The 23,156-nt window shown below is 40.4% G+C and overlaps 3 protein-coding genes across 3 annotated transcripts in view; 1 reads left to right on the forward strand and 2 right to left on the reverse strand.

Annotated features, from left to right (window-relative positions):
* Positions 1–2,674: 2,674 nt before the first annotated feature.
* SERP1 (stress associated endoplasmic reticulum protein 1) lies at positions 2,675–8,232 on the reverse strand. The gene is made up of 3 exons (XM_038571207.1): positions 7,887–8,232; positions 7,604–7,679; positions 2,675–6,116 (listed from the first exon to the last, which is right to left on the reverse strand). Exons 1-3 carry the CDS (start codon positions 7,968–7,970, stop codon positions 6,076–6,078), a joined length of 201 nt encoding a protein of 66 aa, XP_038427135.1. The 5' UTR covers positions 7,971–8,232; the 3' UTR covers positions 2,675–6,075.
* Positions 8,233–8,491: 259 nt separating this feature from the next.
* Positions 8,492–23,156, forward strand: part of EIF2A (eukaryotic translation initiation factor 2A) — a 34,255-nt gene continuing 19,590 nt past the window's right edge. Inside the window, exons 1-3 of the mRNA XM_038571208.1 lie at positions 8,492–8,635; positions 17,522–17,591; positions 19,733–19,807. Coding sequence (XP_038427136.1) covers positions 8,608–8,635; positions 17,522–17,591; positions 19,733–19,807 — 173 coding nt within the window. The 5' untranslated portion in view covers positions 8,492–8,607. The remainder of the gene's footprint in view (positions 8,636–17,521; positions 17,592–19,732; positions 19,808–23,156) is intronic.
* On the reverse strand, positions 21,783–22,814 carry LOC119877438 (heterogeneous nuclear ribonucleoprotein A1-like). The gene is given in 1 exon segment (XM_038571209.1): positions 21,783–22,814. A coding segment is annotated over 1 exon segment (963 nt). The 5' UTR covers positions 22,746–22,814.

Consider the following 23,156-nt stretch of genomic DNA (forward strand, 5'->3'; position numbering starts at 1 on the left):
TAACAGTTGCATGAAACAGGAGGGCAAGTGTTTCCTTCTCTGTAGGCAAAGAGAACAAGGGCCAAGGAAGTTAGCTATTTGTTTGACGCCATGGAACCAGAACTCTGAGCCCTCTTCAACACTTCTCAAATTTCATTTGTATATGAATTACCTAAGGGTCCTGTGAAAATGAAAATTCTGATTCAGGGGGCCTTGGGTGAGGGCCAAGATTCCGTATTCCTAACAAGGTTCCAGGTTACTGTGGGCCACACTCTGAATAATAGACCATTGACACAGGCTGGGTGTTAAACTCTGTGGGTCCAACCTCCCCGTGCATCCCAGGTCAGTGTAGATGGACTTTAATGTTTAGCAAAGAAAGGGATCTGGCCTTGGAAACCTTTTTTTTTTTTTTTTTTTAAGATTTTATTTTGAAATAATCTCTATACCCATTATGGGACTCGAACCCACAACCCCAGGCTTCAGTCCCATGTTCTACCACTGAGCCAGCCAGGTCCCCCTTCCTTGAAAAGCATTCTGACGCTGTTCTCAATCGAGCAGACATGACTGTTTACACTTTCCTTCTTCGTGTAACTCGTCTGTAATGAACAGGAAGTTGTGCACAAGTCACCGAGGGTGGAGCTAGGTGGAAACACGCTTGGATACTGCCAGAGTTTATTTAGCTTTATGATTTAGTCTTTGTCAGAAATTATCCAGGTGCATTTGGACCTTGGCATCTACAGTTGTTCATTAGTTGGTGCCTCAAGTAACAGAACACAAATCTGTAGGCCCTTGGTGGTTCATCCTGGTCCTGTGGCACTCCTGGCTGCCAGGAGTTAGGTGGTTTTCCCGAGCTCCACATGGCCGAATGGATGGCATGTTCCCAGTGGACCCTGAGAGTTTCCTTGGTCTACTGTAGATCTGGTTTGGTAACCACATGATACCGTAAATGCTCATCAGTGTGGTGTGGCCTTGCCATAGGGAATTTGTGAAGAGAACAAGCTTTCCCTTTCAGGGGCTGGATCTGATTTGGGAGGAACAGAGCCATCTGGGTTTGTGGTCTAGTTTGGAGAAAGATGCACCACTGTGACATCCTTGTCCCTTCCCTATGATCTAGGGGCCCGGGACAGAGGGCAGCTGACAGCCCACAGGCACCTGCTCTGAACAGTGTGGTTGTTTGACTTATAACTGGACAGACTGGTGTAGTGAGGTGTTGACTTTCTTTATAAAGCACTTTTTATAGTTTTCTCAATGACACTTATAATGAACCGTTCTCAAATATGCCTGAAGGACAAATCCCACTGTTGATGTATTTCCAAATATCAAGCTTATCCTGAGAGTTCATTTCAAGGCTAGACTCGGATGATGGTGCCGAGCCCGGCCATTAAGCAGAGGTTGCCAAGATCGAAAGTAGTTGGGATGACTGTCGTATCAAGGATGCATTATTTTACAAGACATGTTCTTACTTTATGATAGGGCATCTGGTGCTCTATCACTTTCATCTAAAATGTTGAGCTCCCCTTGAGTGTGTAGTTTCATAGCAGCCTCAAGGCTGGTGAGAATAGATGAAAAAAAAAAAAAAGTTATGGCACTTGTTCTTAAGGATTCTATACTCTAGCCGAGAAACGGAGAAAACTAATAAACATGGCAACATAATAAATGCTAACTCATCCAGAGTGATCAATCCCAAAAACAGGGATTCTAATTCCCCTGACAAGGGAAAGGTAAAATTTAAGCTAGACTTCAAAGGATCAGTAGTACTGTAACGTAGAGAAAATGAGCAAAAACACCTAGAGCACAAGGTATTAGAAAAGTGAAAGTAGACTTTTGGGGCTGACCTGGCTACAGAGAGGCAGTGGGGGGCAAAGCTGAAAAGTAGACTGTGCCAGGCTGTGAAATCTCCTGAAAAAATTCAACACTACAGTTATTTCATTCCAAGGGCAGCGGTAAGCCACTGAAGTTTAGTAAACACTCCGATTATACCTTCAGAGAACTCTAATGGGGTTTTATGAGATTAATATATAAACTAAAAGGAGACAGGCCTAAAGAATCAGAATTCCTTGGCACTCGACATATTAAAGAGCCAATTTGGTCACCATAAAACTAGTTTTCTAATCCTGGTTCTGCTACTGGTTCATTGGTGATGGGAGAGATAACTTCACTCGATCATTTCCTCAAATGTAAAATAAATGGGTTACCAAGGTAATTTCTAAAAGTTCCCTCTGGCTCTAAAATCAATTATTTTCATTCCCCTGGTTCAGACTTCTTCATAACGATGAGAAAAGAAGAAAAACCTGTTACTAATGCTTTTAATGATATTGAAATCATAGTTTTATTTAAATTTGTAGATTTGTTCTGCATCCCAAGGTAGAAGTTTGCACACTGAAAAAAAGTCACACATGATTTATTCACTGAAGTTTCGTAATAAAAAGAATCTATGGAGAGCACATGACTACATTTTTTTTTTTTTTGGCTACCAGACTATCAAATAAGATTTTTCAACATCACAGATGGAAATTTTTAAAACAAAATACAGTAAGATTATATAACAAAATACTTTTTAAAAATGTACTCTTGAATATGTTACAGTGGATAACATTACCGATTTGATCTATTTTTGTGCTGTACAGGAAATATCAATAGTAAATTTGTCACTTAAATTCATTTTCAAAAGAAATTGCATCTATAAAAGGACAAGTTTTTTTTTTTTTTTTTTTTTTGAGTTGGCAACATGCAAACATATTTTTAAAACTACAAGTTTCTCTAAAAGCAGAAGTAAAGAGCTCATGAAAACAGAAGTGTTCTGTGTGGACATTCTACAATCATTCTTATGGTTTCTCTAGGGTATTGTTGAGTCCAGAAACTTGCTTCTAATTTCTGCTCTACCTCAACTAGCTCTGTCAGAGCATACGCTATTTACCTGGTTTTATCTTTCTTTTAAAATACTGATCATGATTACAATTTTCATTTTATTATCTTTTCTCCCACTACTGGACTGAAAAATACTTGAGTGCCAGGACCCTGTAGTCACAGCTCTACCTCCCTATCTGGCACGTAACTCAATATTCACAAAATAAATGAATTTTTTAATCTGTAAATTGAGACAGTTGGACTAAACTGCCCATGTCTCTATTTTTATGATTCTGTGCTATGCATGAATTTACTTTGTATTATCTAAGTCCAGACAGTTGATTTTTCCCCTTCAGCTAGTCTTCTAAGCCTTTTATTGCTCATTAGTACTCTTCAAAATAGGACATTTTTGTCCTAATTCAACCTGAAGATAAAGCAGTACAAGTACCTGGAGTAGGATGAAGTTTTGACAGGAAATGATTCTCTTGCGAAGTGACACTGAATTTGCTGTTGAACCCAACTCCTGCTTCTTAAAGTTCTGGTTTTTACTTAAAACAGTAAGTTAAAAACTAAAAAGGTACTCAAAGACAAACTTTAAAACAATTTCTAAGTGGAAAATTTGATGTTCTAAATTATACAGATGCTACAACAGTGATAAAATTTTGTTGACGAACCTCCCAAGAACACAATCCAGTTCTACACGGCATTCCTTTGTGCCAACAAAACCCCAGGAACCTTAGTGAGAAGAGCCCTGGCCCTGCAGTTGAGGATACATACTTCTTTGATAGAAGTCAAAGCCCATTACAATACATCCTGTTACAGTGAAAATCTTTCCTTATTTTGGAAGCCCACTCAATTATTTTGAGTAACATTATATACAACCCAACAGATACAATGAAATCATGGACAACTCTTTGAAATGTTAAACGACAAAGAGTTATTGGATAATGTAGACAATCCCCCAATAGACATTATTACCATTCTGTGTTCAACACTGATGACATAAAAATTCAACTGGGAAAGAACTGTGATTTTTTTTCCCTTGAATGGAACTTGGATAATGAGGGTAAATCCTAGGAAGAGAAGTATTTAATCCACTGTGCTTTTAATGTACTTCTTGCTACTTACTCCCAGTTATAAACTTTTTATCTGTGTCTCAAGGTACTTTTTAACTTAAGTACAATACTAGGCATTCTTTAAAATAATTTTCTATTAACTGTAAAAAGCACACTCAGATAAGAATTCTGTAAAATCATACCTTTTAGAAGGCATCAAATAATCAGGGAACTTTATTTTTTAAAGGATAAATCAAATAAGACATTGCTTTCATTGACCCAAACATGCATAATCCATCCTTAATATAAAATGTTCTCAATTAGGAAATTACACGTGAAATACAAAGGGAATGCAACTTTTACATATGTAAAATGATTGCTAGCTATGGAAATTTAACAGTCAAATTAATGAAGACATTGTACAATTAAAAAAAAAAAACAGCCCAAAACCCTAATTACTTAAAGCCAATTGTCTATAGTAAACCAGGGGAAATTCTAATATGGAATGGTTTGACTCAAAGCAAAAATAAGGCACCTGCTATAAATTTAGAACAATAACTTTCATTTTTAAAGTTACAATAAAATAGTATTAGTCAACCAAGACACTTGCTTCAAAGAGGGAAACAAGTACAGGGTTGATTTCCTGGGTGAGAAAGGCAGGTAACAATGCAGGTAAAAAACCTGCTGGCCCAAGGCTGGCTGACTCCTTCCCTATTCTTGAATAGTTAAGTTCCTAAACATCCTAAACTGCTCCTCTCCCTCATTCTTCCCCTATAGTTAGGGGTATCAGAAGCTCTCTCTGAGGTTCACACTGTGTAAGACTAGGTAGCAGATTTCCCTTCTGTTCCTCTTAAAACAGCTTATTTTAAAAGAGATATCCTGAGGCGATTAACAAAACAAATGAGCAGCTTTCTTTCCAATTCATTGATGCATAGACACCTCTCAGGTGCTTTTTTAAATTCAAGTTATGACCAAGTATTTAAATAGTCAAAACTTAAAATTTTCAACAGTACCAGAAAACCCAAACCCTGCCTTCTCACCCTTACCATTAGTAAAATGAAACTTTGATCAATCTTAACCTACAAAATCATACAACAAAGGGAAGACTAGACTGATCCTTATCAGTGAATCCATTTAATTCCAGCTGGCACCTTCGTCTGACGTATCTAGTACCCTAACAAAATTTTAATCCTCAATCTAGAAAATTATTTCCAAACTAAGTAGCTTTTTAGTTGATGTGCCTTTTTTGGTATTAAAAGTGCTATTAACGTGCTAAGATGTCTTATGGCACGTTGGGACTCATCAGTATGCCCTGATGAGACACCCATTTTTAGTAGTATTTTTCCCTAAAATGCTGTCTAGCATAGTAGACCCCTTTGATATATTAAAGTAATTCTGGTGAAATCAATGGTGACATAAACCTTCCCTGACTGTACTCCACCATGGTAGTTTTAGTGAAAATGAAGTGACTCATTAAGTTACAAAATGCTCAACCACATTGTTTTCTTATAGCATTTCAGGTTAGTATAATTAGTCATGCAAAATTGAAGGTAGTGTAACAGAAATAATATTGTTAAAATAGTTGTAGCTATAAGCATCTCCCTTTATATTAAGCATTTAGAAGCTTTTTAAAAAATTTAGGTGCTAAAGATCATGGGAAGACTAGGTTAACTGTATAGTTGGTTCCATTTATAAGCACTTTATTACAGGACAGTTACAGGACCCTATATGGGAGTGTGCTTTCAATTCAAGATATAGTAATAAAGTGCCTAGCCATATAAAAACCAACTCCAAATTTTAAATTAAGCTAATTGCATTTACACATTAGAGTTAACAAAACCTAGACCTTGTCTACATAGATTTACTCTAATTATCTATACTGGATACTGTTTTAATAACCACATCAAAAAAAATTTACTCTTTACTGACTGAATAAGTAGGGTCCACTACTATAGCTTAACAATCAAATTTTATTGCTTTATTCATGTGGTGCTTTTGCAAGGCACTGTGGTATGGACTAGAAAACCTGGAATGACTCGTGAAGAAACCTTGGAATGACAAATGAAGGATGATATGAAAAGTCATTCTGAGGCAGGATGCTTTACTGAATTGTTTTTAACCAGGGTATCAAACATCAGGAATGAGTTCAAGTTAAAATTCACAGGAGAATGGAAACATCTTAAGGTCAGTCACTTCACATGCCCATCCTGATACTTTGAATAATCTGGAAAATTGCTGTAAAGAGAAAGAGCACATGTTTTAGTAACCATGCTTTGAATAAAATAGGTCTGGCAACTGACAAATACTTATTAAGGCAGTTCACAAGAATCCAAGAGCACCTTTAGCATTACTTGCAAATGCTACATAACTTCATTGAAATAAGAAATGAAAACAAGCCTACTCTCTCTAATAAAACAAGCGAATGTCTGTAAGTTATTTTTTTTAATTTCAGCCTCTCTTGAGTTTTATGTCTGAATGTCTAACAGATTTTGCAGTGCACATTTTAGAAAGAACTTAAAGCACTGAAGCAAACAGGTTTTTCCGGCACAAGAATTATTTTGGTTTATCCCCAAAATATTAAATGTCCTTCTAAGGCCTGGACTATGATATAACCATGTTTCCTCATTTTCACAAAGCTGAAATTCGATAAGCTTCAGGTTATATAAATTGCTTGGCTCTTGGCCATTTATCAAGAAAGCTTCAAACGAGTCAGTTTAGGAGGCAGGCAAACTGAAAGGTGAAAGAGGAACCTCAGTAACTTTAGAATGTCAGCGCGGGGATCCCTGGGTGGTACAGCGGTTTGGCGCCTGCCTTTGGCCCAGGGCACGATCCTGGAGACCCGGGATTGAATCCCATGTCGGGCTCCCAGTGCATGGAGCCTGCTTCTCCCTCTGGCTATGTCTCTGCCTCTCTCTCTCTCTCTCTCTCTCTGTGTGACTATCATAAATAAATTAAAAAAAAAAAAAAAAAAAAAAGAATGTCAGCGCGTAAAAGACAGAAACCGGTACTTCAGTATCGAAGACTTGCATATTAAGATAATAAACGAAGAGGAAAAAAAAAAAGATCCTCTGTAATTTGCAGGGGCAGGAATCTATCACTTTAACAGCAGGCCGACTTGATAACTTATGGTTTCCTGCCATATGTCAAACGTTTCTTTAATCTAAAAAACACTGGTCTCACGTATTAAGAGTTGCCAAATCAGGTCTGTTTCCTTTATATGGAAATCAATTCTCTGCAAGAGCTTCACTTTCTAAAACGTACCCGACTCTGACAATAATAAAGACATGCGATCGCCGGACACGTTAAATGAAAAGTTCAACGTCCACGTTCATAAGCGTTTCTGCAAACGTTTCTATAATGAGGCTGCAAAAACATTCCGGATTCTCATCCCGTGAAGGTTTTTCTTTTGTTTCTGAGTCTAAATTTCTCCCAACGTGATCGTAAGTTACGGAGGACCTGACCTCCTCCTTTCGGATCTCCTGCGAGCACGACCCAGGGCGGTGAGAAGTTTCTGGAGCACCAACCACCCTCGGTGCAAACGTGGGACCAAGCGAGTCGGTTCGGACGAGAGAGGGACTTGCGGCGGGGCTCCCGGCAGGTGAGCTGGGAACTCCGCTGGGAGGCTTCACCGCTGACGGGCCACCACGTCATCCCAGACCCGACATCCAAACGCCCTACCCGCCCCCCCCCCCCCAAAAAAAAAAAAAACAAAAACCACTTACCAGAACCACAAACAACAAAAATGAAGAGGGCCAATAACCAGGGTCCTACGGACGCCTTCTCTTCGGGAGCGTTCCTCTGCAAAAATGGAAATTCCCTTTTCAAATGCAAAAAAAAAAAACCAAAAAAAAAAACCCCGCTTCGACCCCCTCCCCCCGAAGCCCCGAGCTCCCGCACCCACCTTCCCCCCCCCCCCCCCCCCCCCCCCCCCCCCCCCGGCGTCCCGCTCCGGGCTGCGGACACCCCCACGCGGCCCTGCGACCCGGGCCCGACCCCGTTCCTCACCGAGGTCTTGGCGACGTTGCCGCGCTGGGTGATGTTCTTGCTGTGCTTCTCGTTGGCCATGCGGATTCGCTGCTTGGCGACCATGTTCGCGGCGCCGCCACCTGCCCCAGCCGCCGTCGGGCTCGCCCGCCCGCCGCCCGCCTGCCCGCCTGCCCTCGGGCCGCCGGAGCGAGGAGGCTCTCAGGCCGGGGCGCTGGCTCCGACCGCCGGGCCTGGGCCGAGCCGAGCGCGGGAGGCCTGGCGACGCCGGACCGGGCGGCCGAGACGCGGGCGCGCGGGGGCCACAGACCGCAGGCCGCCGGGAGCGTGGAGCCCGCGACGACGGAAACGCAACAACCGGCCAGCGCTGTCCGCAGCCTCGAACTACTTCGGGTTCGGCTGCCAACGTCAGCACTGCACGGGCTCCGCCCCGCGGAAGTGCGGGCTCCGCCTGCCGCGGCCGAAGGCGGACGCCCCGCCCCGCGCCCCGCGCCCCGCGCCCCCCGCCCCGCGCCCCGCCCCGCCCCGCCCGGCGCTCTTTAAAGCGCGGCCCCGGAGCTGCGCGTGCGCCTTCGGGCGCCTTGGCCTTCCTCTCTCCACCCCCGGAAGTGAATCGGCCTCGAAGCCTCGTGATACCGGAAGCAGCTCCGCGCGGTTTCCACGCCCGGGGAGACGTGTAGGGGCCGGGTTTGGCCCTCGTGAACTCTGACCCAAGCGCACGGGTTTCTCTTTCCGGGACAAGATGGCGCCGTCCACGCCGCTCCTGACAGGTGAGTCCTGGCCGAGTAAGGGACTGTTCTTCAGAGCGGTTTCTTTTTGGGTTGATCGCTGTGGGGGAGAACCCGAGAAGCGCCGGTGTCCGATCCGCCTTTCCTTGCGGGCTGTGGAAGCGCTTAGGAGGGCCTTTTGGGTTTCTTGGTGCAGCGTGGCAATCGGAAGTGAGGCCCCCCGCCTCCGGCCTCCAGCATCCCCCGCCCCCTCCCCTTCGCCTCCGCGTCCTTCCTCTCTGTCGCGTCAAGCTCCCCTGGAATTGAGGGAGGGGGACAAGATCAGAAGGTGCTAGTCGGCCTTGTTGCCCCGCGGCCGCCGCGCTGGTTTCACACGGACCCTTACCTGGTGACGGACCCAGGTGACAGGGAGACGTCGTGGTCTCTCATAAGGAAGACACATCAGCAAACGACTAAGCGCCGGAGCGAGCGACACGCACTAAATACACCTGAGTGATGCCGAATTCTGTGCTCCTCGCTGTAGTGAGACTTGCAGGACCGAATAGACAGAGCAGAGCGGCGGGAGTGTGGGTTCAAAGGGACGGAAGTGTGGTCTGGGCTTGTGGCAGTGGCCGTGATAGGAACGGCCTAGCAGGGGATCCCGGGGGGCGCCCAGGGGCTGAGCGCCTGCCTTCGGCCCAGGGCGTGACCCGGGGTCCCGGGATCGAGTCCCGCGTCGGGCTCCCCGCACGGAGCCTGCTTCTCCCTCTGCCTGGGTCTCTGCCTCTCTCTCTGAGTCTCTCATGAATAAGTAAAGAAAATCTTATAAATAAATAAATAAATAAATAAATAAATAAATAAATAAATAAATAAATAAATCTGTGTCTTTCATGAATAAGTAAAGAAAATCAAACAAACAAACAAACAAATAAATAGAAAGAAAGAGAAAGAAGCGTCTGAGGTTGACATGGTCATGAGCATTTTCGAATTTGAACATGAGAATATTCCTGACACTTTGAAGGCGGAGGCAGAGTTTATAATTCTGGAAAAGATGATTAAACTTGAGTTTTGGACTGTGTCCGGGGACACTGGACTAGGGTAAGGGCTGGGATTCTCGTATGAGTATCAAGTAAAGAAGGGGGAGGTCGGGAGAGAAAAGGGTAGAGGCTTTTTAAAAGGCATGGATAGCTTACATAGAAGGGAAAAAGTTATAAACAGAAAGGTCTACTTTTTTTTTTTTTTAAGATTTTATGTATTTATTCGTGAGAGATGCACTGAGAGGGAGGCAGGGACATGGAGGCAGAGGGAGAAGCAGGCTCCACGCAGGGAGCCCGACGCGGGACTCGATCCCGGGACTCCGGGGTCACGCCCTGGGCCGAGACCTGCATCGAGACCTGATGCAGGACTCGAACCCAGCCCCCCTCCCCCCCCCCTGCCTCCGGTCACTACAGGAGCCAAAGGCAGAAGCTCAACCACTGAGCCACCCAGGTTCCCGGAAGGTTGTCTCCTTTTGAAGATGGTGGTCATGTCCCCCTGAGACTTGAATCCTAAAAAGCTGTGGCACTTTTTGGCATCCTCCGTTTTAAGACTTTTTTTTTTTTTTTTTAATTTTTATTTATTTATGATAGTCACACAGAGAGAGAGAGAGGCAGAGACACAGGCAGAGGGAGAAGCAGGCTCCATGCACCGGGAGCCCGACGTGGGATTCGATCCTGGGGCTCCAGGATCGCGCCCTGGGCCAAACCGCTGCGCCACCCAGGGATCCCCGTTTTAAGACTTTTGTTGTTAAGCACCACATCCGCTCCTATCAGTCTTGACTATCCGCAATTCCTTCATCAAATATCTATCAAATACTGACTATAACTTGTTAGATGACATGTCGGGCGATGTTGTTAAAAGGCTTAATTACATGCTTAAGTGAAATCCCCCGCCCCTTCATAAAGATCACTAGTATGCTATTCACAGTTTTGGAATTCTAAATGCTTATTGAAGTCTAATAAAAAAAATAGTACATTAAAAAAAATATCTGGTAGATTTTCCTCTCCTTTAAAAATCCTTACAGGGTCTTCTCCATGCTTACAGGGTGAATTCCATCCTGTCTAGCATAGCGTGTGGAACCCTTCATAATCCTTGAAAAGCTCTTTGCATTTCCTCCCCCCCCCCCCCCCAATTCGTACTCCATCAATATCCTACTGCTTATAAAACCCTCAAAAAATCTACATCTTCAGTCTAGGACTATGCTGTTCCTCTTGATTTGGCCTACTTCTTTTCATCTTTTAAAATTCATTTCAGGGGCCCCTGGGTGGCTCAGTTGGTTAAGTGTCTGCCTTCAGCTCAAGTCACAATCCTGGGAGTCCTGGGGTGGAGCCCCCCTCATGATGCACCATGCTCAGCGGGGAGTCTGCTTCTCCCTCTCCCTCTGCTCCTGCTTGTGGGCTCTCTCACTCACTTTCAAATAAATAAATAGATAATAAAAGTAAGTGAATAAAATTCATTTCAAAAATAATTGCTTTTTGAAGCCTTTCTCCACTTTCCTCGTATGATCTGTTAATCCCAGGCTGTTTTTGTACATATATATATGTGTGTGTATATATATATGTGTACATACATACTTAAATTTTTTTTTTTTTTTTCACTTTTCGCTTAGGTTAATTACCTGGTTGCTTAGAGGCTTTTCTGCCTTGCTAGACTGTGAACTCCTTGGTGGGGGCAGAGTGTTACTCATCCCTGTCTTCTCAGTACCAAGTACAGTGCATGGTAAACAACAGACATCCTCAGTGTTTGATGGAAGAGCAAATTCATAAAGGATGACCACTTCGTTTATAGTCAGATTTACAAAGAATGACACTTTTCTTAACGATGCTTAAAATCAGACACTTTGTAAGAACTTGAAGGTTAGCTAGTCAGTCTATCCCTTAGATTCTCATATTCATAGAGGCCCAGAGATACATTGTAAATTGGCAGAATCAGGATTATACTCAGCCATGCAACTCCATGGTCCATTTTTCTTTTACTTGAACACACTGATTAATTCTTTAAACACTGTTAGTATAGATATTTCAGTGAATAATAGATTCTTTTATATGATCTCATTCATGTGGGGAATATAAAAATTAGTGAAAGGGAATAAAGGGAAAGGAGAGAAAATGAGTGAAAATATCAGTGAGGGTGACAAAACATGAGAGAACCCTAACTCTGGGAAATGAACAAGGGGTAGTGGAAGGGGAGGTGGCCGGGGGGGGGGTTTGGGGTGACTGGGTGATGGGCACTGAGGGGGGCACTTGGTGGGATGAGCACTGGGTGTTATGCTGTATGTTGGCAAATTGAACTCCAATAAAAAAATTTTTTTAAATAATAGATTCTTTTACTTTCAGAATCGTTTTTTAAACTTAGACTTGTGGGATTTTTGGAGTTTGGAATAATTTGGACATTGTCCAGTAAATTCTGTTATCACAATTTTTATTGGAAATGACAAGGCCAGAGAGAGCATACCTGGGTGGCTAATTCCATTGAGCATCTGATTCTCAACTTCAGCTCAGGTCATGGTCTCCCAAGTTGTGAGATCCAGCTCTAGCTCTTGGCATTTGGGGCTCCACGCTTTGTGGGAGGTCTGCTTGGCATTCTTTCCCTCTCCCTCTGCCCTTCCTCCTGCTTGTATATGTTCGTTCTCTCTCTCTCTCTCTCTCTCTCTCTCAAAACAATCAATTTTTAAAACAAAATTCATTCTCAGGCTGACATTCTCCAGGTTTACCTGGAACTCAACCAGCTCGGCCACCTAAAGGGAAGCACATTTTTTGCCAGTCTCAGTGCATGCTGGCTGTCTTTGGCTTGGCTTGGCTAGATCTTTCTCATTTTTGAATCAACTTTTATTTGAATCACCAGAACCAAATTCTGTTCTCACCTTAGGATAGTTTCCCCTGAAAATTAGAATCTTCCAGATTCTGATGGCTTTATATGAAACCCATATATCTGATCAGCTTGCCTGGTTGAGGACACTGAGATAATTTATTCAAAATAGAGTCATTGTCCTACATTGATAGGTACTGCAGTGGATGTAAGGGTTGGAAAGTTTTCCATTATAGTGATCCTTATGTCCCAGGCATAGGACCCTTGTTTATTGGAGCCTAATAGTTTTCTCATTAACTCAGGCCTAGAGCAATAAATGGTATACAGTAACCAGAAAGGCTGCTAATATTTAAAAAGATTATTTAAGTGCAATATTTAATATGATTGTTTTTAAACAGTTTTTCTGTGTGAAACTCTGGTATTTATCACTTTATTGATAAGAACTGTTCGCGTTTTGGGTTTCTCTCCCTAATAAAACATGTTTCCAGATGGCCTTTGATTAAAGGGGAAAATCATTAAAAACAAGGGATCACATTAACTCTCAGTACACTGTATTAAACTATCTCTGTATTCTTTTCAATGTTTCTCAGATTTGGTCACTTCTAATTAAAATGAATTCCTCATTAGAAAGCCACATGTGGAAAAATTGTTTTTGTTATTGAAAAGAACTTTTGGATCCCTATTTATTTTTGCTTTGTTAACTTGTAATACAGTTTATGTTCTGTTATGAATCCGATTTTGTGTGTCTTCTAATAAACTTTGTATATCTATTTATTCTTGTATAAGTTACTCAAACTGATTATATCCAGTAAAGTATCTTGGTGTTTCCAAAATGTCTTACAGCACTTTTTCATAGTCATGCTTCTGTGTAAGGAGGTGTGAAATAAAGTATTTGTTGTAAGTAGTGGTTTATATGTATGAACAAGATGTAGTGATTCAATATGATTTTTATGATGAATTCAATTGATAATTAGTCCCCTTAAAATAGACATATCTGTTATGAAGAATATCACCAACAGTATCACTGGTTTTAAAGTAGCTCTGATTAGTACTTTCATTTCAGGATTTGTTTTTACCTTAGTACAAAAATCTTGGTCTATTCATTTTTTTATTTTGATGTAACATTTTTGTTTGGTATTCCCAAGCAAATCCATTCTTGAGAAATGCTGAAAAACTTTTTTTCAAACTTTGGTTTAATTTTTGCTGTATTATAAACAAAGCATTATAAAAAACGATGGTCTTTTTTAAAAGCCTTATATTTTTATATGAGTTAAGATTTACAAAAGTCTTACCAAGTGCCTTCACCTAGCCTTCTCTTTGGTGCTTGTACAGTAGTATTTACTAAACTATAATCCTTATTTGGATTTCACAAGTTTTTGTTTAAGATTTTATTTATTTATTCATGAGAGAGACAGAGAGAGAGGCAGAGACACAGGCAGAGGGAGAAGCAAGCTCCATGCAGGGAACACTATGTGGGACTGGATCCTGGGTCTCCAGGATCACGCCTTGGGCTGAAGGCAGCGCCAAACCACTGAGCCACCCAGGCTGCCCAAGATTTCACCAATTTGTGTGTATATATGGTGCTAAGAAATTTTATCACATATGTGATTCATATAACCACCACTATCAGAATATTGAACTGCTCCATCATCAAAAAGATGCCGTCCTGGGGTGTCTGGGTGGCTCCTCTAGTTAAGTATGGTATCAAGTGCAATGTCAGGCTCTGCCCTGGGTGTGGAGCTGCTTAAGATTCTCTCTCTGCACCTTCCACCCCACCTCTGCTGGTGCATACATGTTCTCTCTCTCTCTCTCTCTCTCTCTCTCTCTCTCTCTCAAAAGAAGGAGGAGGCGCCTGGGTAGTTCAGCTGGTTAAGCATCTGCCTTCTAGGGTCCCAGAATCGAGCCCCACATCAAGCTCCCCACTCAGCGGGGAGTCTGCTTCTCCCTCTGCCCCTTCCCCTCCTCTCTTTGTTCTTGAATAAATAAGATCTTAGAAAGAAAGAAGATGCTACACTTATATTGTGAGACCCTCCTTCCAACCAAAACCATGGACAGTCAGTGATCTGTCTTTGATAATTTTGTCATTTCAAGAGTGTTATATAAATGGAATCAGAAAATATAACTTTTGGATTTTTGTGTTAAAACTAGTCTTTATTTAGAATGTGAACATGTGCATGTTGAAAAGCAGTTGATCAGTTTGACTCAAGATTTTGTTTCTCCAGAAACCTACTAAAACCAGGAAGTAAAAACCACATGAGACTGATGCTACTTGAGCAGGAAAGAGTGACACTTTTCACACTGATTTTTTTCTGTCAAGTGTTGTGTTTCAAAATTTTGAGTTAATAATCTGTATGAAAAAGTGTGAGTTAAGTAGTTTTTGTTCCTCACTCCTGTTCTTAGTCCATTCAGGCTCCAGTAACAAAAATATCATAGAGTGGGTGGCTTAAACAACATTTATTTCCCATACTTCTGGAGTCTGGGAAGTTCAAGGTCAAGATACTAGCAGTTTTGGTGTCTGGTAGGAGCCTACTCCTGATTCAAAGACAGCCATTGTCTGCTGGGTCGTCATAGGGCAGAGGGGCAAGGGAGCTTCCTGGAATCTCTTTCATAAGGGTGCTGTAATCCCATTTATGAGGGCTCTGCTGTCCTGATCTAATTACTCCCCAAAGGCCAACTTCCAAATACCATCACAGTAGAGATTAAGTTTCAACATACGGAGGAGGTGGGTGGTAAACATTTGGTTTACAGTAGATCCTTTGAAGTTTTCTACCTGTCTTAGTTTTGTATGTAGGTATGACGTAGAAATTTTAGAAAAGGAAAACCTTGTACTGGTTGTCCTGAATACTCTGAAAGTTCCCACGGCTGCGGTCAGAAGGCTACTACCTTCATGCTTTCTGCGGTATAGCTGTCCCTTTAGGTCAAATGACCCTTGAACAACATTGGTTTGAACTGTGCAGGTCCACTTACGCATTTTTTAAAAATAAATACAATACCATGTTTTCCTTATGATTTTCTTAGTAACACTTGGTTTTCTATAGCTTATTTACTTTGTTGCAAGACTACAGTGTATAATACATATACAAAGTACATGTTAATTGACCATTTATGTTATCAGTAAGACTGTGGGCTAGCAGTAGTAAGTATTTGGGGGAGTCAGGTAATTCACAAGTTTTCATTTGCACAGGATTCAGCACCCACCCCTAACCCTGCGTTGTTCAAGGGTTAACTGTATAATGTACAAAAGCTTTGAATTTTACCCCAGGTAAACATTGTCGTTGATGATAACAGCAAAATCAACAAATAGAGAGGACCAAGGTCACTAGTTACAAGTTCATGAGAATGCAAGAAGCTGACACTTTTGCGTTTTCTTTTTTTCCAGTCACTTCAGGCATATGTTCTCAGGGCCATCAGTTAAGGCCATAGAACATGATTTGATTGCATCATCATAGGGCACATTTTCTAATTATGCCACAGCTTCACTGGAGCTTCACTGATGATACGCTGTTTTATTTCCTAGGTCTGTATGTAAATTCTGTAAGAGAGCCCTAATATGTTAAATTACCAGAGCAGCTTGTGAGAGGTGCCTCACCAGGCTGACACAATTTTATGTAATTTTATGTAATAAAGTCTAATATGTTAACTCCCTAGTTTGGTAAATTCACTTTTTATTAATCCTTCAAATAAATGTTTGTTAAAACTGTTATTCTAGTATTAAGGAAAGAATGCTATATTTTCTTCTAAATCCTAATGTGTGATACATGATACCACAGCAAACGATTTGGTGATGAGAAATAAGAAATAGCACTGTTTTGCCTGTGTAGTAAGAGAATTTTGATGCTACACTTGATCGTAGCCAAAAAACTGAGAAGTGTTGTTCATCCTCCAGATCTTAGCACACAAATCCTGTACTCAAGAACACTTCCCCTAACCTTCCATTTTTAGATCAAAACTCCCTATTCATTGGATTAGCCCCATAGATCGTTACTTTGTACCACTAAGCACACTTACAGGATTCCATGTATTTGACTAATTATGTAATTAATGAGGTGAGGGACAAGGCTGATTTTCCTCTTATTGTATCTCTAGTACTCAACATGGGGCCTGGGAGGTAGTTTTTACTTTTTACTCAGCATTTTTTGAATGAACGAATCAGTTTGATTGAGCTGTACAAGTTTCTAATTTAGCCATTTAAAAATACATAATTCTGTACATGTTTTTCCCTAATCTTGAACTTTGTTCCCACTTAATTTTTTAGGATATTACTATCATTGGAAACTTAGTAAATGAATGTGTCTCATCCCATTTGTTCTCTTAGTTTGAGAAATTGTAAATATCTTAATGCCTTACATTTTTTAGGAACTTGAATATATTCTGTATTTTTTTTATTTATTTATTTATTTATTTATTTATTTATTTATTTATTTATTTATTTATTTATTTTGTATAAAGCACACAGCCACCCTGTGTTCTAGTATTTCCTCTCTTCCATTGCAGACTGCCAACTTTTTGTTGTATCCTTACATGGCAGAAAGAGAGCTAGCTAGCTGCCTGTGGCTCTTCTTAGGAGGGCACTAATCCCATTTATGAGGTCTCTTCTCTCATGATCAAATTACTTCACAAAGGCCCCAGTTCTAAATATCATCACATTGGGATTAGGGTTTCAATGTGAGAATTTGTAGGGGGACATAAACATTTATTCTGTTGCATTACCTATTTTCCAGCAGTTGCATGATTTCATGTGATAGGGTCAAGAAAAGTGTATACTTTAGTATTTGCTTATTTTTTGAAAAATGTACCCTTTTAATGCTAATATTCTGTTCTATGAAATGTTTAATAATTTCATTGATATTCTGACAGAAAGCTTTTTGTTTTAAATATTTTGTTTATTTATTTATTTATTTGAGAGAGTGAGAAAGAAGCAGGCTCTCCGCTGAGCCAATGCAGGGATCCATCTCAGGACTCCAGGATCATGAGCTGAGCCAAAGGCAAATGCTTAACCAACTGAGCCACCCAGGCGCCCCTGAAAGCTTTTTGTTTTTTAAAATGTTTGTGATTACTGAGTATTAACAAGCTAATGGTGGTTCTTTCATTTTGTTTCTTTAGTCCGAGGATCAGAAGGACTGTATATGGTAAATGGACCGCCACATTTTACAGAAAGCACTTTGTTTCCAAGGTATGGTTTTTATTGTTGACTGATGTTATAGAGAACTAACTATACAATACATCCTAAATTATTTTTTTGTTATATTCTGAAGAAGAAAGAACAGGCTGCTTTCTTGGGACGTTATATAATATTAACAGAAGATAGAAAGAATGCATATTCTTTACCAAGAAAACTGATTGATCTTTAGATTTGAAAGTAATAGCTTCAGCATGTTTAAAAGTGTAGACAGTATATTTGAGTTCAAGCCTTTAATTTCAACGAATCTTATCTTGGAAGATGAAGAAAAACTTGCAGATGTGATAGCCAAACCGCTGCCTATAGTCTTTATGAAATCGGAAAATGAAAAAGGTTTAAGAAAGGAAGGAAATATAAAATGCATATAACTAGATAGATATAGATATGTTTTTTCTAAAAAGAAACAAAAGGCAAACCGAAAACTAATGAAAGTATTAAGTTGGTGGCATAACCATATGATGACATACAAAATTCTGAAATGCATTCATTGGTTTTATTGGTAACAGAAAATTAATATTGTCATTTTAAACCCATTGTAGGATAAAACAAATAAATAATTACATTAACGTCATTAAAAACCAATATTTTTTTAGCATCAGAATAAAAGGATAGCTGTCCATATATCAATATGAACTCATGATTAGTCACGCAAAATGTGTCTGGAGAGACTGTATGGAACCACTGTGCCTCAGAACAATCAGTCGTGGAGAGGAAGTATAAGAAATATATTTTTGCAGCCAGAGCCTCTTTTGGTCTATTCAGGTTGAACTTAAGTGTCAGAACTCCTCTTCCTGCCACAGCAGTTAGCCATAATGGAAGCCATGCTAAAATGTGGGCCTCACCACTAGAGTCTGAGACAAGCAGCGGTGTTAGCAAATGAGGTGGTCAAGTCTCTTCATTGAATAGCTGATTCCCGGAAGCAGGAAAGGTAAGGTGAGTCTGAGCAGGCCCAAAATGAGTCCACCACAGTCTCAGCATCACTAAGAGTAGAACGAGGAGACATTATATGTCTCCTGGTGGGTAGTAATGGGAACTACATGATACTCAACATATATGCAGGTTGAAAAAAAACAACTTGATTTTAGGCTTTTAGGTAAGTGGCTCTGAAATTTGGCTGCACACTAGAATGACGTGGGGAGCTTTTAAAAACCATATCCAAGGACTGGGTATTAAATAAGTTGTAGCACAAGTGTAAGATAAAGGACCTCTTGATCATAGTTGTTTTTGTAGAAGAGGATAAACTATAATAAAAAATAATGTTTCAGTAGCTACAATCTATCATTAGTACATGATTACAGAAACACAAATATCCTCAGGTGAGTTAATATAAAGATAATATCCAGTTTAAAAGGAGTGTACTGGTCAGTTCTCAGTGTTTATTATTTAATAATTCAAATGTTTATTAGCTATGAAGTTCTGGTTTTGTGTGACTAGACATACGGACTTCCTCCATGTGCCCACATGCACATTTCTGTTTGTGTGTTCCTTATCACTGGGAGATGTACGTAGAGTAGCCATCTCCAGTTGAGAGATACAGTACTTAGAGTTTTGATCCTTGGATAGAATATTGGTAAGAAGTCTGATTTCCTAGGTCTGCTTTTATAGAGCATCCTGCATCCACACTTATTTAATGTGAAGATCCTCTTACTGTTGTTATACTTCCTGTCTCTACACATCAGAAATTGATGAAGATCTTTGTCCCTCAAGTTCGGGGGCACTTCATGATTACTAGAGGATATTCTATCCATACCTGTTTTGTTATGCTGGTGACCTGGTGCAAAGCCTCCATATTGAAATCCTTCAGCCTTCTCAAGATTAGGGTTGACAGCTAGTGACTTCCATGTTCACTTACATTTTTGAGTTTTCACGCAAACTAGTTATTCAAAAAGCCTCTATTTTCTTCTTAAGGTTGATCTGTTGATGTAACATCAATTTCCACCTTACTTTACAGTGGCTCTGTAAACTTTTGGCACTGTATTTTAAGAGATAAGGCATTTGGTAGACTAAAGCATTTTGGAATTACTTCTTAAATTTATGTAAGTTCATAATCATTAAATTAATAAGATTGTAAATATTTAATCACATTTTTAAAAAAGTATTAATGCTTATTAAACTTTTTTTCTTATCATTTTCAGGGAATCGGGGAAAAATTGCAAAGTCTATACCTTTAGTAAGGATGGCACCTTGTTTGCTTGGGGCAACGGAGAAAAGTTAGTGTTTCTTTTTTTTTTTTTAGTGTTTCTTTATGTAACATATTTTATGTGTGTATCATCAGTATGAAACATAAATGACATTTGAATAACATGTGTTTGGTTGTCATTAATAAAGTCCATCTTTTAATGTCTTGATATAGTTAGCTAATGCAACTTCCATAGAATACCTCTAAAGTTAGCAGCTTCTACTTATGTGCCATGACTTGATTTACCTAGTTTCTTAGAATTAGAAAGTAACATTTGAAAAGGGGCAATTAGTTTAATGCTGGAGAACCTGAGATGTTGTTTTAAATAGTGCTCTGCGTTATTGGTTAGGGTTTCTTTTTTTTTCTTTTTTTTTTTTTTAATTTATTTATGATAGTCACACAGAGAGAGAGAGAGAGAGGCAGAGACACAGGCAGAGGGAGAAGCAGGCTCCATGCACCGGGAGCCTGACGTGGGATTCGATCCCGGGTCTCCAGGATTGCGCCCTGGGCCAAAGGCAGGCGCCAAACCACTGCGCCACCCAGGGATCCCTGGTTAGGGTTTCTTAAGTTTTGCACCAACACTTAGAGAATAACTCTCTTTGCTTGTTTACCTTAGACTTAGTACTTATATCTTTGCTATTAAACTAGTAACAATTATCTAGTTATTTTTGTGAGTTTTATTGTTTAGAAAAATGTCACTTAAGTATTTTATAAAATATTCAAAAGTATGGTTAGTATAGTCTATATTTCATTAAATATTCAGATTACAAAATTGGTTTCACAAAAAAAATACTAAATACTCATGATTTCACTAAGAAAATCACTCCTTTTTAATTTTTCCATCGTTACTACATTTCAGTTTAAAGAACCAGGAAAATGCCTAAATATTTGTTGCTTGGTTTAAAGTTATTTTTGTTGTTTTTAAGCAGATGTAATATCTTAGGTTTTTTTAAAGGGAAAAAATGTATGCGTTAGTACGAAAAGTACGTTTTAAATTATTTTTACACAGTAGTGATGGATTCTAAAGTCAGATTAAACACATGTGTTTTAAAAATTAATGCTACAAAGATTGTGATGAATTAGATGATTCACTTTTTTAAAAAAGCTTTTTTTAATTTATTTATTTGAGAAGAGAGAGTGAGCACAGAGCATAGGAGCAAGGGGAGGGGAAGAGGGAGAAGCAGACTCTCTCCTGATGTCGGACTTGATTCCAGGACCTGGAGATCATGACCTGAGCTGAAGGCAGACGCTTAACCAACTGTGCCACCCAGGTGCCCCGATGATACACTTTTATGACTATGAGTAACTGGCAGAATTAGAAACTAAAGTGTTTGTAATTAAAAATGTTAATCACTTTATTTTTTTTTTAAGTTATTGAATCCAACCAGTATACTACTACTCATAAATTATTAAGAATATAATCATATTAGGAGTATCTAGGTGGCTTAGTCAGTTGAGCATTTGGCTCTTGATTTTGGCTCAGGTCCTGGGATTGAGCCCTGCATACGGGTGTGTGGTTGGCAGAGTCTGCTTGTCCCTCTCCCTCTGCTCCTCCCCACCACTCACTCGCTCTCTCTCTCTCATGACTAAAATCTTTTTAAAAAAAGAATATAATCATACTGGGTCTTATCCACAGTGTTGACAGTCTTTTTTTTTTTTTTTTTTTTTTTAAAGACACATTTATTCAGCGTCATGATCAGACTATTACATTTAGCAATCAACAGCATGGGTGCAAAAAAAAAAATCTACATTAAAACCCTTTGTTGGAATGCTTTACACTTTCCACAGAACAGAAACTAAAATAACCTGTTATACAATTAGTCACAAATACAGTCCTCGAGTTTTTTGCCCATACACATGAGTATTGTCTAAAACATGTCTTCTTTGTAGCAGCTAGGCCCTGCCACCACTGTGCTTGGCTGAGTTCACAAATCTGTTGTAACCTGTAGCTTCCCTGTCACTTCTCTGGCTCTCCTCTCCTGCTAAGCTTTGTTTCCTGGCAGTAATTAAAACCTTCTGCCACTGCCATAGCTGCTGCTGCTGCTGGAACCGCCATAGCCACCTTGGTTTCGTGGTTTGGCAAAGTATTGGCCTCCACCACCATAGGGGCCAGAGCTTCTGCCTCCAAAATTTCCTCCTTTCATGGGTCCAAAATTTGAGGATTGATTGTTGTAATTGCCAAAATCGTTATAGCTTCCGCCACCTCCAAAGTTGCTTCCGTCATTACCAAATCCGTTATAGCCATCCCCACTGCCACCATATCCACCACCACCTCGACTGCCACCGAAGCCACCTCGACCACTGAAGTTCCCTCCACGACCAAAGTTGTCATTCCCACCAAAACCACCTCCACGACCACCACCAAAGTTTCCAGAACCACTTCGGCCTCTTTGTCTGGACGAAGCACTAGCCATCTCTTGCTTCGATAGGGCTTTCCTTACTTCACAGTTGTGGCCATTCACAGTATGGTATTTTTGAATGACAATCTTGTCTACAGAGTCGTGGTCATCAAAGGTCACAAAAGCGAAACCTCTCTTTTTGCCACTGCCTCGGTCAGTCATGATCTCAATCACTTCGATTTTCCCATACTGTTCAAAATAATCTCTTAGATGATGTTCTTCAGTGTCTTCTTTAATGCCACCGACAAAAATCTTTTTCACAGTTAAGTGGGCACCGGGTCTTTGAGAATCTTCTCGGGAGACAGCCCTCTTTGGTTCCACGACTCTTCCGTCCACCTTGTGCGGCCGGGCGTTCATGGCCGCGTCCACCTCCTCCACGGTGGCCTACGTGACCAACCCAAAGCCTCTGGAGCGCTTGGTGTCGGGGTCTCTCATTACCACACAGTCCGTAAGCGTCCCCCATTGCTCAAAATGGCTCCTCAGACTCTCATCGGTCGTTTCGAAGCTCAAACCTCCGATGAAGAGCTTCCGCAGCTGCTCGGGCTCTTTGGGAGACTCTGACTTAGACATGACGGCGGTGGGAGGGGAGACTTTAACGATGCTTACTCGGCGGCGTCCAGGGGCAGAAAGGAGTAATCTCAGTGTTGACAGTCTTAATCTCAGTCTCAAAGAATGTGCTCTCAAATTTTCTTATTTTTGGTATAAACTATTGTCAGTGTTTGAGTTTCATTTTTTAAAACCCATATTTTAATTTATACTTGAGTATACTATGAGTATGGGACATACCATACTTCCTTTCATCATCTTATCTTTTTGATGTATCCCTTATTCTACTAGCTTGGAGTTTGTTGAATAGGTCTGTTTTCATCTTCACAATTATTATGTATTTTATATATTTCATATCCCCACTTGGCATTCTATTGGATTCAACTCAACTCTTTTAATATGTGCCCATTTGTTGTATCTGTCTTTTTTAATGAA

The sequence above is a fragment of the Canis lupus genome, chromosome 23 (assembly GCF_011100685.1).
Source record: "Canis lupus familiaris isolate Mischka breed German Shepherd chromosome 23, alternate assembly UU_Cfam_GSD_1.0, whole genome shotgun sequence".
Taxonomy (NCBI): Eukaryota; Metazoa; Chordata; class Mammalia; order Carnivora; family Canidae; genus Canis; species Canis lupus.